This window comes from Macaca mulatta, chromosome 11 (assembly GCF_049350105.2).
Source record: "Macaca mulatta isolate MMU2019108-1 chromosome 11, T2T-MMU8v2.0, whole genome shotgun sequence".
Taxonomy (NCBI): Eukaryota; Metazoa; Chordata; class Mammalia; order Primates; family Cercopithecidae; genus Macaca; species Macaca mulatta.
This window is the reverse complement of record NC_133416.1, coordinates 128111153-128129147: the sequence shown is the minus strand read 5'-3', so window position 1 is coordinate 128129147 and position 17995 is coordinate 128111153. Positions and strand designations below refer to the sequence as shown.

Sequence of the window (17995 nt, the reverse complement as noted above, 5' to 3'; positions counted from 1 at the left end):
GCTGGTTTCGAACTCCTGGCCTTGAGAGATCCACCCACCTCAGCCTCCCAAAGTGCTGGGATTACAGTCATGAACCACTGCGCCTGGCCAATACGTGGAAATTATAAAGAAGAACCAAATCAAACTTTCAGAAATCAAGACAGCAATGTCTGAGATGAAAAATACACTGGATGGGAATAACAGCAATTAGACATTGCAGAAGAAAAGATTAGTGAACTTGAAGGCACAGCAGTAGAAATTATCCAAAATGAAGTACAGAAAAGAATAATTTTTTAAACATGAAAAGAGCATAAAGGAGAAATCATTGAACATTAGAGAGAAACCTCCAGTGGCCTACTATTGAGTCCCTGAAGGAGGAGAAGAAAGGGAGGGACAGAATAATACATGAAGAAATAATGGCCAGGTTTTTTCTAAATTTGATGATAACTATAATCTGCAGATTCAAAAAGCTTAATGAACCCCAAGCACAAAAAACATGAAGAAAACTACACCAAGATACATAATCAGTAGCTCAAAATGAGCTGTGAAAGAAAATCCTCAAGGCAGCCAGAGGGGGCAAAAAAGCGTGTTAGGTATAGAGGAGAAAAGATGAGGATGATGTCAGATTTGAAAATACAAGTGAAAAGTCAGTGTTAACAGTAGCTTTAACGTACAGGAAGAAAAAACTCACTGTAAAATTCTATAGCTAAAATATCTTTTAAAAATGAAGGCAAAGTGAAGATGTTTTCTGACACACCATACACTACCTGAAAGAATTCATCACATCACCAGCCATCTTACACTAAAAAAATGTTAAAGGAAGTCTTTTGAGCAGAGCGAAAATGGTACCAGCTGTCAATCTGTATTTACCCAAGGGAGTTAAGATCACCAGAAATGAAAATGCATCAGTAAAAGTTTTTTTCTTATTTACAGCTGTGTAAAAGATAATTGACTGGAGCTGGGCACAGTGGTATGTGCCTGTAATCCCAGCTACTTGGCAGGTTGAAACAGGATTGATTGCTCAAGCCCAGATGTTTGAGACCAGCCTGGGCAACACAGTGAGACAATGAATGAATGAATGAATGAATGAATGAATGAATGAATGAATGAATGAGTGAAAATTGATGACATAAAAATAATATATTGTGAGGTTTATAAGATAACATGTAACAGTTAAATGCATGGCCACAGTAGCACAAAGGTTGAGGGAAGGAAATATAAACTATTGTAAGCTGTTTATACTATACATGAATGTTACATTGTAACTGGAAGGTAGACTGTGTCAAAGATGTATACTATAAACTCTACAGCAGCCACTAAAATTAAAGAGCAAAGAGTTAGAGCTCATAGGACAACAAAGGAGATCAAATTGGATCATAAAAAATACTATATTAATCCAAACGAAGTCAGGTTAAGGGGGAAATAAGACAAGTAGGAAACAGTCTCAAACTATTTTGAGGTTTCAAAATGATAGTCTCAAACCTAATTGTAACACTAATCACATTCAATTAAATTGGTCTACACACCTCTTTAAAACAGCAGTTGTCCAGGTGTGGTGGCTCACACCTCTAATCCCAGCACTTTGGGAGGCCAAGGCAGGCGAATCATGAGGTCAGGAGTTCAAGACCAGCCTGGCGAACATAGTGAGACCCCGTCTCTACTAAAAATATAAAAATTAGGGGGGTATGGTGGCATGCACCTGTAGTCCCAGCTACTTGGGAGGCTGAGGCAGGAGAATTGCTTGAACCCGGGAGGCGGAGCTTGCAGTGAGCCAAGACTATGCCATTGCACTCCAGCCTGGGTGACAGAGTGAGACTCTGTCTAAAAAAAGTAAAAATAAGTAAAACAGCAATTGTGAGATTGAATAAAAAAGCAAGACCCAAATATATGCTGCTTACAAGAAGCACACTATAAATATAAAGCCAAAAAAGGTTAATCTCTTCTAGTGGTTAAAATTTTTTTAAAAAAATTTTTTTAAGTAAAAGGTTGGGAAAAGATACACACTGCTTATACTCATCTACAGAAAGCTGGAATGGCTGTATTAATATAAGACAAAGCAGCTTTCAGAGTAAAGAATACTGCCACAGACAAGAAGGTTATTTGGTAATGACAGAGGTCAATTAAGAAAGAGAATATAACAATCATAAATGTTTATATATCTAATAAAAGATCTTCAAAATACATGAAGCAAAAACTGAGAGAACTCCAAGGAGAAATAAATCCACAAATATAGCTGAAGATTTCGGTACCACTCTCAATAATTGATAGAATAAGTAGGCAGAAAATCAAAGATACAGTGGATTTCAACAATACTCTTAATCAATTTGACCTAATTGGCATTTATAGAACATTTCATCCAACAACAGAACACATGCTGTTCTCAAGTGTATGTGGAATATTTACTAATACAGACCATATATGGGGACTTGAAACAAATCTCAATACATGTAAAAGGATTCAAGTATGAAATCTGATCTGCATTAGCCCAGGCTGCCACGAAATACCCATAGACTGGGGCTTAAACAACAAATGTGTTTTTTCAGAGTTCTGGAGATTGGAATTCTTAGGTCAGGGTGTCAACGTGGTTAGATTCTGTTTTCCAGAGTATCTGCGCCAGTTCACGTTCCCACTAGTAGTGTATGAAGGTTCCAGTTTTACATCCTTGTGTCCTTGCCAACAGTTAGTTATCTGACTATAGCCATCTTGCTATGTGGGAAGTGGTTTCTTATGGTAGTTTTTTTGTTTTGTTTTGTTTTGTTTGTTTTCAGGAGACAGTGTCTCACTTTGTTGCTCAGGCTGGAGTGCAGTGCCGCCATCAGCCTTCACCTCCTGGGCTCGAGTGATCTCCTACCTCAGGATCCTGAGTAGCTGAGACTGTAGGCACATGCCACCACACTCAGCTAATTCTTTTATTTTTTATAGAGATAAGGTCTCACTGTGTTGCCCACAGGGGTCTCAAGTGATCCTCTTCTTGCCTCAGCCGCAAAGTGCTGGGATTCCAGGCATGATGAGCACACTGCTCCCAGCCAGTTTCTCATGGTTTTGATTTGTATTTCCCTGATGACTGACGGTGTTGAACATCTTTTCATGGCCTCATTGGCTATTTGTGTGTCTTCTTTGAAGAAATGTCTCTTCAGATCCTTTGTTCATTTTAAAATCAGGTTGTCCTTCTTATTATTGAGGTGTAAGAGTTCTTTATATATCCTAGACACAAGTCCTTTATCAGATATATGATTTGCAAAGATTTTCTCCCATCCTATGGGTTGTCTTTTGACTTTTTTGATAGTATCCTTTGAAGCACATAAGTTTTTAAGTTTTTCTCTGTTTTTTACTCGTGTTTTTGGCATCATATCTAAGAATCCACTCCAAATCCAAGGTCACAAAGATTGACCATGTGTTTTTATCTAAAAGTTGTGTAGTTTTAGAAGTCAGTTCCTCTGTCCTACCAGCCACATTTCAGTGAGCACATAATGTGGCTAATGTCCACAGCACTTGTCAGTGCAGATAAAGACCATCATAACAGAAAGTTCTTTTGGACAAACAAACACAACCCCTCCCTCGCCTTTTTTTTTGAGACAGAGTCTCGCTCTGTCGCCAGGCTAGAGTGCAGTGGCACAATCTCGGCACACTGCAACCTCTGCCTTCCAGGGTCAAGCAATTCTCCTGCCTCAGCCTCCCAAGTAGCTGGAACTACAGGCGTGCACCACCATGCCCAGCTAATTTATGTATTTTTAGTAGAGACAGGGTTTCACCATGTTGGCCAGGATGGTCTCTATCTTCTGAACTTGTGATCCACCCACCTCAGGCTCCCAAAGTGGTGGGATTAGAGGCATGAGCCACTGCGCCCGGCCCACAAACCCCTTCTTTACAGGAAAACACTAGTGGAAAATTAGCTAAGGACTTAGATAGATAGTTCACAAAAAAAGAAATAAATGAGCAAGCTTTTGTACACAACATTGTTCACTGGTTAAGGAACAATGTGACATGCCATTTTAGTTCCCCAGATTGACAGTGACTACTTCCTTCAGGTCTCGACTCTGAAGTCATTGTCGCTGAGGCCTTCCTGTCCATCCTGTCTAAAATTTCAAACCCTAAGTCCTGCATTTCCTACTTTTCCTCCTTAGCACCTGCCATTAACACACTATGTATTGAACTTATTTTTCTGGTCTATTATGTCTCCCCCCTTGAATATAAGATCCAGTCATGTGTTTGCTATTTATTGTCCCTCCAGTACCTAGAACAGCTCAAATTTGTTTTGTTGTTGAATTGCAGCTGACAGGGTATAGGGAAATGAGGGCTCTCATACACTGATGAGAGAGTAAATTGATGCAGCCTTTTTGCAGACAGTTGTGTGGTATGTAAAAGTCTCAAAATGTGCTTGCCCTTTGACATTTCTCCTTCTAGGTTTTTATCATAAGTAATTAAGGATATTATATGCTCAGAGATAGGAGTGGAAGGTTCAGCTGCCTTGGTATGCTTTCATCTGCAGTCAGGAAAACTCTTGAACTGACACATTGGAAGGACTGAAGATTGTTTTTTAAAATGTGTCAAGAGCTATTTTTCAGAGTTGTTCAAAAGAGACCTTCTTTTCTTTCCTAATTCCTTGGCATTTAAAAATACTGTCATATTATGACTTTTCTGACCTGCTTCTTTTGTAAGCAAAACTACAACTTAACTACAAAATTTTTTTCCACAGGTCCCTTAATATGGACTTTGAAAATCAAGATAAGGAGAAAGACAGTAATAGTTCTTCTGGGTCTTTCAATGGCAACAGCACCAATAATAGTAAGATATTTTATGTCAATTAACTTCTTTGCATGTAGTTTTCTTAATTTGGCTATTTCTGTACCTCCAGTTAATAATTTACTGGGTTCAAGGATTTATGATTGGTATAAAAAAATCATCGAATTAAAATGAGTGAATTTTATGGTATGTAATTGTACCTCAATAGTATTAATAAAAATGTTTGATGTTTATTATGGAAAGATTTGAATTTGAAGTGACTTGATTTGATAATATTAATACATTTATATTGAGATTGAGATCTGCCATGTACTTGACATTCTGTTAGATCTTTTGAAAGATGCAAAAGTATAAGAGAAATTATTGCCAATATGTTTTTTAAAAAGTGCCAAGATATCCAGGCACAGTGTTTCACGCCTGTAATCCCAGCACTTTGGGAGGCCAAGGCAGGCGTATCACTTGAGGTTGGGAGTTCAAGATCAGCCTGAGCAACACGAAGAAACCTCGTCTCAAAAATACAAAATCAGCCGGGTGTGGTGGCGCATGCCTCTAATTCCAGCTACTTCTGAGGCTGAGGCAGGAGAATTGCTTGAACCCGGGAGGCAGAGGTTGCAGTGAGTCGACATTGTGCCATTGCACTCCAGCATGGGCAACAAGAGCGAAACTCCATCTCAAAAAAAAAAAAAGTGCCAAGATAGAGATGGCAAATACCTCTTCACTTCCTATATATGGGGCAAGTACCTTTTTTCAGTGACCCTTACCATAGCCTCAGAATCCCCCACGTACAGCTGTTATCAGAGGAAGCTCTACAGATGAAATCATTTTGACATCCATGTAGAAGGAGAATGAAGAGATGGGCAAGTCAGGTGAGCAGCAACGGGTCAGATAAGGTTTCTTTACAACAGAAGGTGGATTTGACTTAGTGAATGTGGATAGGTGGAGAAGTCGTCTTTTCAGGTTAGAGGAGCATATAATAACAGGCACAGAGATCATGACCTGTAGGACAGGGTAAGGGCGCCACCTAAGAGAGAGGAAATGCTAGAGATCTAATAAAAAGGTAGATCAAATATTGATTGGAGGACCATGGATGTTAAATTGAAAAGAGATCATTTATTATGTATCTTAGTTTCTGTAGTTACTATAGTGCACTGTCAACCAAGTTGTATTTGCCCAGTTTTCACCGGGCAGAGGCCGAGTCACATGTGTTTCATTGTCCCGGGCAGTGCCAAAGTGGGCATGATAAAGATGGTAAGTAGAATCATTTAAATATAATGAGTCTTTTCTTAAATTTATGACATGGATCCTTGTATGATATAAAATTCCATACCAGTAGTTATTACCAGTGCTAGGAACCACATAAAACCCGGTGCAAAATCTGATTTTTAGATTAAATTATTACATAGCAGCTTACCTTCTATCAACGTGTTAAGCCAAATCACTTTATACTCCTGAAACTCTTTTTAAAAGTCCCGTATTATATAGCACATATGCAAGTGATGTTCTTAAACCAGATATAAATCTGCTGTACGTTGCATCACAGAAAATCTACCTGTATTATTACGTCTAAGTTTAATCCCAAAAACAAGAAGTGGTTGTATCAGTCTGTACACTGGAAAGAAGTTACCTGGTAATATAGCTCCTTTTTTTTTTTTTTAAGATGGAGTCTTGCTCTGTCATTCAGGCTGGAGTGCAACGACGCAATCTCAGCTCACTGCAACCTCTGCCACCTGGGTTCAAGCAATTCTTCAGCCTCAGCCCCCGAGTAGCTGGGATTACAGGCGCCTGCCACCATGCCTGGCTAATTTTTGTATTCTTAGTAGAGATGGGGTTTCGCAGTGTTAGCCAGACTGGTCTCGAACTCCTGATCTCAAATGATCCGCCTACCTTGGCCTCCCAACGTGCTGGGATTACAGGCATGAGCCACTGCACCCAACCTAAATGGTCTTTTTCTTAACTCTGCCAGCTATGTTGTATTAAATTATCCTTGACAACATTTCTTCAGTGCCTGCTCTGAGCAGTAGATACCAATGGGATAAGGACAGATTACCATAGAATGCAAAATTCACTTCCTCAAAGAAGAACATAATGAAGAAGCCATTACAAAGATGGCCGACCAGTACTTGATTATGGAATATAATATTATTACAGATCGAAAGGACGGCATGGAAAACAGGCTGCATTTATCAAGCATCAAATAAATAATAGAAAGATGGACAGAGAAACAGAGAGTTTGTAGTTGCTAAGGGAATGGAAGTCCTGAATGATTAACAGTGTAGAACAATTGGGGAGAAGGTTTTAAGAAAAAGAAAGTATAAATTTACTGTTAAGATTTTTGTCAAGAGTGTTTCAGACTGATAGAAGGAGACAGTAATCAGATAGAAGTTTTAAAAAGACTGTAGCTGCCAACTCCCAAAATAATAAGAAACAAGGAATTTGTAGAGACAGGAGAGTAGGAAAAGTTGTAGGTGTAGCCAGCATCATTGGTGGGGTATAGGGGTGAAGGGTTACTCTATGATTACATGCTTTGAATATGTCAGAAATGATTCTACTGTCCTTAATTATAATAGGAGCTAGAAGAAGGAGAAGCATTAAGTGAGACTCGACAGAGGGTTAGATGGGCCATGTGACTCATGCCCCAAAAAATCAGAACTTAAAAATGGAGAAATCTCTTTAATTGAATGTTTCTCCCTGCAGGGTGCCCTAGGGTATTTGACCAAAAGACTGGGTAATTATTACTTCGGATTATAATAATGTTCCACCTATCTGGGCAACTCGAAACACATGGAAGTAAGACGAAGAGTTGATCAGGCCTGCCAGGAACTATGGCACTCAACTCATTAGAAAGCAGAAAAGTAAAAGTGAAAAAGTGAAGACAGTAATGAAAGAGCACTACGTGCCCACCACCAGAATAGCTAAAATTAAAAACCTTGACTATTCCCAGTGTCGATGAGGATGCACAGCAACAACAAAGAATCCTCTCGCATTATTGGAGAGCACGCGTTAGTATGGTCACTTTGGAAGGCAGTTTGATGTTACCTACTAAAGGTGACAATGTAAACACTCTTGGACCCCGCAGTGTCACTTCTAGTTATATATGCAACAAATACAATCACATGTGTGTCAAGTCATGTGCAAGAGTGCCTAGAGCAGCATTATTTGTAATAACCAAAAAATTGGAAACAATCCACATGTCAGCCATAGAACGGATAAATAAATTTTACTGTATTCATACAGTGAAAACAAGTGAACTTCTATAGCTACATAAAACAGCATGGATGATTCTCACAAATAACATTGAGTGAAAGAAGCCAGACACAAAAAATTAACTACATAACTCAGTGTATATAAAATTTAGGAAACAAGCAAAATAGTATTTAAGGAATTGCATGCTTGGGTGGAAAACGTGTCATAATTCAGGATAGCAGTTCCCTTCAGGAGAATGAGAGAGAGAGAGAGAGAGAGAAGTGATTGAGAGGGACGCAAAGGAAGATTTCTAGGGTTGGTTTGTTTCTTGACTTGAATTGTATTAAATATGTAATAATTCACTGAACTCTACATTTTTGTGCTTTTCTGTGTGTGATGCTTCACAATAAAAAAGGTTGGAAAGAAAGTGACAGGAATGGGGGCGGAGGGCAGGAGTTCCCTCCAGGTCCTCTGTTTTCCCCTGACCTTGTTCTGACTTCTGTATCTGCCCCCAAGAAGCCAATATAGAAACTTATTTTCCCGTGGCACATCAGTCCTTCATTTAAGTAGTATTAAGTGTAATTTTAAAAAGAAGCCATGAACACCCCTGCCCAATTATCTGACATCTTCAAGTCTTTTACTAAACTGCAGTTATAATTTATTTGAGTTATAGAGATTGATGGAGATTTATAGTTGGGATTCTCATCTTTAGTAGAGATACACATTTTAATCTCCCTGCTTAGATTGTAAACTTCATGAGATCTGGAAATGACTTTCTTTTAATCCCTCCTGTTGCTTACTATATATATAATAAGTGTTCAGCAAATAGTCAAAAGCATCCTTCTTACAGGGAGGTGCAAAATCAGTAATTTTCTTAACAGTTACTGGTTTATTGCTCAGTGTCTATTTCATACCAGACATGCATTTAGCCTGTAGCCATGTTCATTGAATGTTAAAAATAATGTTGCTGTACAAAATTTTTAATTCCATTACCAAGCCTATTTCCTATGTTGATTTTTGCCTTAAAGATAATGCAATTGCACTTGCGTATGTCCTCCCAATTGTGGCTACTCTGTTTTTGCTTTGCTCAGTTTTGCTTTGTTTTTAGGTCACTGGAGTTTGGCTAAAATTTCTAATTAATTACCTCCTTCCCCTTCAAGACCTTTATCTCCAGAACTTTAGGAGATGCAGTACTGAAGTCATGGACATTGTGTTAGGTAGCATATTGTCAGGAACTAAAGGCACTTTGCTTGCCCTATGACATTGCCTCCTGGTTCAAAAATCTGTGGTTTAAAAAAAAAAAAAAAATCTGTGCATTCTAATATTCCAGAAAGGTCCTTTGTATTCAATTTTGCATTTAATTGCAGACTGAACTTTTAAAATTTAGCTTTATTATAAACAAATGCATCTCTTAGATACCTCACCACTGCAGGCTTTATTGTAGCTAGTCATTTAATTTTCTGATCATACTTTGAACCAGTATGATCTGTAGACTGTACGATGCTTTGTTGCTATGATAAACAGTTATTTATTTGAGAAACCATTATTTTATGTAGTGAAAGGCACTGAAAATCTGTATCTTCCTCAAGCAGTTCTTTGAACTACTGTAGAGCACTTACATTTAAAAACTATTTAGGTAAAATGTAGTTAGAGATTTCATAGAGTTTTGTCTAATGGATACACTTCCCAAAGTGATCCATGGGCCAAACTGGATGGATTTGACTAGAGGCAGGACAGACTGCTTCCAAGATAATTTGTGTTTGTCATGGCACATAGTTGACTTTTCCTAAATTGAACTGCCCTATTCCTAAGTGAATTACTTCACTCATCTACCTAGTCCCTGAGAAGCAATTTTGTTTTATAGATATAGTTAATCAAAAACCCTAAATAGCTCTTTTGGGGACAGGCAAATTTAAATACCTAAGAGAAATTTTGTTGATCATTGCAACCCTTTGTGTCTTGCTATGTTTATCCTGGTTACATATTTTATTTGTAGCCTTAATATAATGAAGAGACTTTTTTTTTTTTTTTTTTTTTTGCCTTTGACTCCTGAGCTCAAGTGAGCCTCCCACTTCAGCCTCTCAAGTAGCTGGAACTACAGGCTCAAGATACCATGCCTAATTTTTTTTTTTTTTTTAATTTTCTGTAGAGATAGGGTCTCCTTATTTTGACCAGGCTGGTCTTGAACTCCTGGCCTCAAGTGATCCTCCTGCCTTAGCCTCTCAAAGTACTGGGATTACAGGCATGAGCCACTGCACCCAGCCTTTTTCTTCTATTATTTCATTATTATAGATCATATGAAGATTTCTTTGATTCCTTTTGTGCACTTTTCTTTATTAATGGTTCTCAATTCTAGATGCAAAATACAGTTTTGTGAGGAGTTTTTAGCTGGGCCTAACCCCTGTGATTTCATTTAATTTGTCTAGGTTTGGACTTTTTTTTTTTTTTTTTTTCCTGGAGACAGAGTCTCGCTCTGTCATCCAGGCTGGAGTGCAGTGGCGTGATCTCGGCTCACTGCAAGCTCCACCTCCCAGGTTCACGCCATTCTCCCACCTCAGCCTCCCAAGTAGCTGGGACTACAGGCACCCATCACCACGCCCAGCTAATTTTTTGTATTTTTAGTAGAGACGGGGTTTCACCATTCACAGGCTGGTCTTAATCTCCTGACCCCGTGATCTGCCTGCCTCGGGCCTCCGAAAGTGCTAGGATTACAGGCATGAGCCATCGCGCCTGGGCTGTAATTTTTTAAAAACTCTAATGGGAAGCCAAGAATTTGAGAACCTCTTTGCTAAATCCTACTCTAGCCCAAGAGATTATTTTCCCCCATTCATCTCCTATTCTGGTACCTTAAAATGTTCCCATAAAATTTTTTTTTTTGTAAATATTGAATAGATACGGGGGTCTCACTGTGTTGCCCAGGCTGGTCTTGAACTCCTGGTCCCAAGCCATCCTTCCACTTCAGCCTCCCAAAATCCTGGGATTACAGGCTTAAGCTACCACATCTGGCCAAATAAAATTTTTCTCATTTGCTGTTTTCAGCTATGGCTTCTTGTCCTCCTCTCCCCCTATCAGCCAAGTCAGTTCTCAACTATTAGCAACAATTGGAAAGCGTGAAAATGAGTACATTAAACCCACCGGTGATGAGAAGTCCTTTTAGTCAATGGGTTTAAACCACCTCTTTTACCAAACCTATGTGCAAGACCACATATTTACTCAAATTGACTAATCTGGGTTTTTACTACCTCTTTTTTGTTCTTGGTGGTGGTTTGGATCCTGTCATCCAGATGGTTAACACCAGGAGGTAGTAGTTCACTTCAACAAATATTCTTGAGCGTCTACTGTAATGAAAGCACCATGAAGAGAACAAGGAGCTCATAATCTCATTAGGAAAGAAAGACTCGTAGGGCCTGGATAATCCATGTTTTACATATAATCCTTAGAACTGTCTGCATTTTTGCAAGTTAATGTATATGAAGTACATAGGCACAGTGCCTGTTGTATAATAAGTTATTAATCTGTCTGTTTTTCTCTTTCAGGCATCCAAACAATTGACTCTACCCAGGCTCTGTTCCTTCCGATTGGAGCATCTGTCTCTCTTTTAGTAATGTTCTTCTTCTTTGACTCAGTTCAAGTAGTTTTTACAATATGTACGGCAGGTAAATATGAGTTTCTCTGTCTAGTCTTAACATACTAAAAGGAAAATTTTTCACCTTTATCACTGTTCAAAAATTAAGATTTATATACCATGTCATGTAAGTTTTTCTTCATAAATCTTGGCTTCATCTCTTCCCTGTCAACCGTGCCGCCCTTCCCCAACTCCTTCTTGAACCACTTCATCCACATCATCTGTTGAGACCTGCCCACACAATTTCAAAGAAAGGCTGGAGATGTGAAAATGCAGGGATTTTATCACACCAGAGCAATATTGCTCTGCTTTGGCTGTGGCGCCTTTTCTAGATTACTAGTAGTTTACCAGACGGTTGAGCTTGGCATAGAGGTCATTGTCAGCCTCTACCCACGTTCTTGCAGGTAGAAACATGGATAGCTAATCAAAGTGATTGGACTGTCAGCTCTTTGATGTGTTTTCAAGCTAAGCATTGATGGAAATGTTAAAAAAAAAAAAATCATCAGCAAAATTCTACAAGACTTGTTAGGAGGTCATCCCATGGCCTGCTGCTGTTTATCTTTTAGAAAACTTACCTATGCTTTCCCCTACTTCAAATCAGGTACTTTTTTTATTGAAGAGGTTTTTTGTTCAGTATTAAAGGGGAAGATATTTTTCTTCTCTAGTCAATTAACTGTATCCACTTGTCTAGTGTTTTGGGGAATGAAATTTCTATAAGTCATGCCATTTTTCTTCTAGTTGTTTAAAAAAATTATACCTTTTCTTTCTCTAGTTCTTGCAACGATAGCTTTTGCTTTTCTTCTTCTCCCGATGTGCCAGTATTTAACAAGACCCTGCTCACCTCAGAACAAGTAAGGAATTGGGACTTTCCTCTTAAATTATAAACTTGTATATATTTTTCTGTCATATTTGATAGCATTATTAGGAGTCTCAATTTCTGGTATTGGCTGGAGCACAGAAATGCCAGAAGACCGGGAAGTGAGACATTTGATCTTTAAAACCAGAAGCTAGTACTTCCTTTTGTACCTTCTCATGTCAGAGGAAATACAAACAAAACTTAGGAAGTCTGAATGTGCTTCCTACTTAGATCTTTGAAAGATGAGCAGTTTTTTTTTTTTTTTTGAAACAGTGCTTTCATTCCTTTACTGTAAGTTGATGAAATATGAGAATAGTGGTTAAACTCAAACATTCTTCTTTGCCTTTGGTCTTAGGTGGCCTGGATATGCTACCTACTTGCATTTAATCCTAGTATTCACACTTTAACTCAAACTCATTGCTGCACAGAAACAAAATTCTGTGCTAATGGAGATGCTGAACGCACTTAGGAAACCAGTCACTGGTGGCAGCTGATGTTCCCAGGAATTAGTGATAACAAAAAGATTTACCATCTTCTAAATAGAGTAATACTATCTTTGGTAAATGCGTTGAATTGTTGGCATTTCTTCATTTTGTTTTCCTCATAAGAATAGAATTTCCTCCATACTTACTAGCTTTTCCAGAGGTCGATATTGTCACTTCAAACTTCTAAATGCCACTGTTGATAATTGGTCCCAAAAAGACATTTTCAGATGGTGCAGAAGTATATTCCTGTGAGTTTTCCATAAGTTTCTCCAAAAAAGGATTGAGTATTTTGGATTTCAAACTGTCTTGGTATTGTCTGCTATTCTAATCCAGCCATCATGAACTCTGATCATGAAATACCAAAGGAGAGTTTGGTTATTGAATAAAGTGTGCCCACTGTCCAATAAGCGTTGTGTGTTTTCCAGGATTTCCTTTGGTTGCTGTGGACGTTTCACTGCTGCTGAGTTGCTGTCATTCTCTCTGTCTGTCATGCTCGTCCTCATCTGGGTTCTCACTGGCCATTGGCTTCTCATGGATGGTAAGTGACTAATTTGCGACAAATTGTAATTTTCCTTTATAGAGTTTTATAGATACTTGAGGATATTCACAGAGATGTGCAGCTGTCACTACAATCAACTTTTAGAGCATTTTCACACCCACCCCCGCCAAAACCAATGAGCAGTCATTCCCCTTACCCACCACCCCACCCCAGCCCCAGGTATCCACTAGTCTCTACTTTGTTTCTATGGATTTCTCCATTCTGGACATTTTCCATAAATGGAATCATACATTATGTGACCTTTTGTGTCTGACTTGTTTCACTTAGCTTGTTTTCAAGGCTCATCTATGCTGTAACCTGTATCAGCACTTTTTATGGCTGAATACTGTTCCATTATATGGATACACTAATTTTATTTATTCATTTACTGATTATTTCCACTTTTTAGGCTATTATGAATGATGCCTCTTTGAATATTAATGTACAATGTGCAGACTGTGCTTTCTTATATAAATGGAGGCTTGGCCCAGTGGCTAATGCCTGTAATCCCAGCACATTGGGAGTCTGAGGCAGGAGTATCACTTGAGACCAAGACCAGTCTGGACAACATAGCAGGATCCCATTTCTACAAAAATAAAAATCTTCTGGGCATGGTGCACCTATAGTCCCAGCTACTTGGGAGGCTGAGGTGGGAGGATCCCTTGAGCCCAGGAGTTCAAGATTACAGTGAGCTATGATCATGCTACTGCACTCCGGGCTCAGCAACAGAGTGAGACCCTGTCTCTTTAAAAAGTAACAGTAGGCCGGGCACGGTGGCTCAAGCCTGTAATCCCAGCACTTTGGGAGGCCGAAACGGGTGGATCACGAGGTCAGGAGATCGAGACCATCCTGGCTAACACGGTGAAACCCCGTCTCTACCAAAAAAATACAAAAAACTAGCCGGGCGAGGTGGTGGGCGCCTGTAGTCCCAGCTACTCGGGAGGCTGAGGCAGGAGAATGGCGTGAACCCAGGAGGCGGAGCTTGCAGTGAGCTGAGATCCGGCCACTGCACTCCAGCCTGGGCGACAGAGCGAGACTCCGTCTCAAAAAAAAATAAAAAATAAAAATATAAAAAGTAACAGTAAGGGCCGGGCCCGGTGGCTCATGCCTGTAATCCCAGCACTTTGGGAGGCTGAGGCAGGTGGATCATGAGGTCAGGAGATCAAGACCATCCTGGTTAACATGATGAGACCCCGTCTCTACTAAAAATACAAAAAATTAGCCAGGCGTGGTGGCGGGTGCCTGTAGTCTCAGCTCCTTGGGAGGCTGAGGCAGGAGAATGGCATGAACCCGCATGAACCCGGGAGGCAGAGCCAAGATCGCACCACTGCACTCCAGCCTGGGCGACAGAGCGAGACTCCATCTCAAAAAAAAAAAAAAGTAATAGTAAGGAAATGGGATTAGATTGTAATACAATGTATCATATTATGCTCTATATATATCACGTTATATTACATATACTATATAAATCTGCATTATGTACATGATATACATCATACTTTTACGTAATGATGTAGATATGTATTAAGGATGAATACCTAGACATGAAATTCCTGGAACAGAATTCTTGCATTTAAAAAATCTATACCTAATTATTATACTGCGTTTCAGATAGGCTATAGTAGTTATGCTCCAACCTGTAGCATATGAGAATTTCTCTTCGTTGATGATAAGGATGAAATAATAATGACAGTAAGACCTTGGATGAATTAAGTGCCTTTTATGGATTAGACAGTCTGCTAGGTGTTTTACATGGATTATCTCTTTTAATCCTCAGAACAACTCTTTGAAGTAGGTACTGCTGTTTGTTCCCACTTCAAAAGAGTAAACAAAGGTTCAGAGAAGTGGCTCATCCCAGCCACAGACCCGTTATGTAGAATTCATACTTACCATCAAAGCATCTTGGAGGCTGTTTCTGAAAATCACCCGTAATTTTCCTAGTCTTTCCCTTAAAACCTTTTTTTTGGGCAGGGAGTTTCGCTTTGTTGCCCAAGCTGGAGTGCAATGGTGTGATCTTGGCTCACTGCAACCTTTGTCTCCTGGATTCAAGCTATTCTCCTGCCTCAGCCTCCCAAGTAGCTGGGATTGCAGGCACATGCCACCACACCCAGCTAATTTTTTTTTTTTTTTTTTTTTAGTTTTTAATTTTTGTATTTTTTAGTAGAGTTGGGTTTTCACCGTGTTGGTCAAGCTGGTCTCAAGTCCCTGACCTCAGGTGATCCACCTGCCTCGGCCTCCCAAAGTGCTGGGATTACAGGCGTGAGCCACCACACCCAGCCTTTTTTTTTTTTTTTTTTTTAATAGAGACGGGGTCTTATGTTGCCCAGGCTGCTCTTGAACTCCTGGACCCAGGAGATCCTCCCACCTCAGCCTCCCAACGTACACAGGCATGAGCCACTGTGCCTGGCCTCCCCCAGCTTTTTGTTTGGTTTGGTTTGGTTTTGAGACAGGACCTTACTCTGCTGCTCAGGCTGGAGCGCAGTGCATGGTCACTGCTTACCCAACTCTTGAGCTCAAGCAGTTTCACACCTCTGCCTCTCAAGTAGGTGAGACTCCAGGCACAAGCCACCATACCCAGCCCATTTTTTTATTATTATTTTATAAAGATGGGTCTCACTATGTTACCCAGGCTGGTCTTGAACTCCTGCCTCAAGCAGTCCTCCCAAAGTGCTGGGATTGGGCCAGTGCATTGGCTCAAGCCTGTGATCCCCACACTTTGAGAGGCCAGATAGCAGGATCGCTTGAGGCCAGGAGTTAAAGACCAGCCTGGGCAATATAGTGAGACTGCATCTCTACAAAGCACTGGGATTACAAGCATGAGCCCCGAGGCCCAGCCCCTTGAGATGTTCTTAAACTTTTCTTTTAAACTGTATCATTCTGTTTCCACCTTTTTTCTTTTTTGAGATGGAGTCTCTCTCAGTTGCCCAGGCTGGAGTGCACTGGTGTGATCTCGGCTTACTGCAACCTCTACCTCCTAGGTTCAAGTGATTCTCCTGCCTCGGCCTCCTAAGTAGCTGGGATTATAGGTGCCCGCCACCACACCTTGCTAATTTTTTTTTTTTTTTTTTTTTGGTATTTTTAGTAGAGACGAGGTTTTGCCATGTTGGCCAGGCTGGTCTTGAACTCCTGAGCTCAGGTGATCCACCCGCCTCAGCCTTCCAAGGTGCTGGGATTATAGGCGTGAGCCCACTGCACCCAGCCTCCACTTCCTTTATATACATTCCTTACATTTCCACAGTTCACTTTCATAATCTCAGAAAATTTTTATCTAACTGCTCTGCCCCACAAAGTAAAATCCTTTAAAAGGGATTGTAAACTGTCCCCTTTTCCTTTCCTTTGGTGGTTCCAAAGGGAAGAAAGTTAAAATATAAAGACAGTCAATTTTATACTACTCGTAATTCTGAAGAATTTTTAAGGGAATAATTTGAAAATCTGGAGTACAGGTATGGATTGCATCTATTCCTGTTACCTACTCCAAATAACCATAAAGCTACTCCAGACTTTGGAGACAAAGCTCTTCGGAACCAGTGCCAGGTCTGGGAGGCTCCTCTGCACTCCACTAGGCAGTGTTTCCCTGCAGCTCTGGGGCTGTGCTGGCTCAGAGATAATGGGGTTGATGTTCATCATTGTCTGAACCCAAAGCCACCCAGAGTGATGCTTACTGTCACTGCCTCAAGTTCGGAGTAGCTAAGTTAGTCAAACAGTTTCTAAGTACTGATCTTATAGGCTATATGTACTTGGTATGACTGATGTTAAGTTTGCTGCATAGTATTTGGTCCATTGTTTGGGGTTTTTATTTTTAATTTGTTTTAGAGAAAGGTTCTTGCTCTTTTGTCCAGGCTGCAATATGGTGACATGATCCTAACTCACTGTGACCTCAAGCTCCTGGGCTCAAGTAATTGTTTGGATTTTTTTTTTAGAAGATATTTGCATCAAATATATGAATTAACTCAAAACCAAGGATGTTCTGTTAATGGTCAATTTGGCTAGAATTTGACAAAAAGGATTGTCAACTTTTTTTTTTCTGGATCCAGAATCAGAATCAGAATCAGAAAGAAATTTTAAACTTTAAGGAAAACAAAAAACTTGTCCTTCTGCACCTAGGAATTTTTTTCCTCGTAAGTGACTTTGACCAGTACAATGATTTGAAATGTCTGTGTGTCAAGTTAGTAAAATGCCATAAGAAACAGTATTCTGTGGAAACAAACTAGCAATGGTATTGCAAATTGTAAAACATACAAATATAAGTTATACTTACAATTTTAAAATACATTTGTTCAAAAAGACAAGATTATAGTGATGGAGAACAGCTCAGTGGTTGGCAGGGTTTGTGTGGAGGAGTGGGGTGACTATAAAGAAAAAACACATGGGTTTTGGTGGATGATGTGACCATTCTCTATGCTGAGCATGGTGGTGACTCTGTCAACACATGTGGGAACTTTTGTAGAACTGCTACATCTAAAGAGAAACTGTCAATGTTACTGTTCAGGCCGGTGCGGTGGCTCATGCCTGTAATCCCAGCACTTTGGGAGGCCAAGGTGGGCACATCACCTGAGGTCAGGAGTTCAAGACCAGCCTGGCCAACA

General features: G+C 39.8%; 1 protein-coding gene across 10 annotated transcripts in view; it reads left to right on the top strand.

Moving 5' to 3' along the window:
- The window catches only part of SPPL3 (signal peptide peptidase like 3), a 145263-nt gene that overhangs the window by 112135 nt on the left and 15133 nt on the right, over positions 1-17995 (top strand). For all 10 annotated transcript variants that reach the window (XM_077952521.1, XM_077952519.1, XM_077952518.1 and 7 more), the window contains 4 exon segments: positions 4676-4764; positions 11442-11561; positions 12303-12381; positions 13297-13409. In XM_077952521.1, the coding sequence (XP_077808647.1) occupies positions 4686-4764; positions 11442-11561; positions 12303-12381; positions 13297-13409 (391 nt within the window). In that variant the 5' untranslated portion in view covers positions 4676-4685.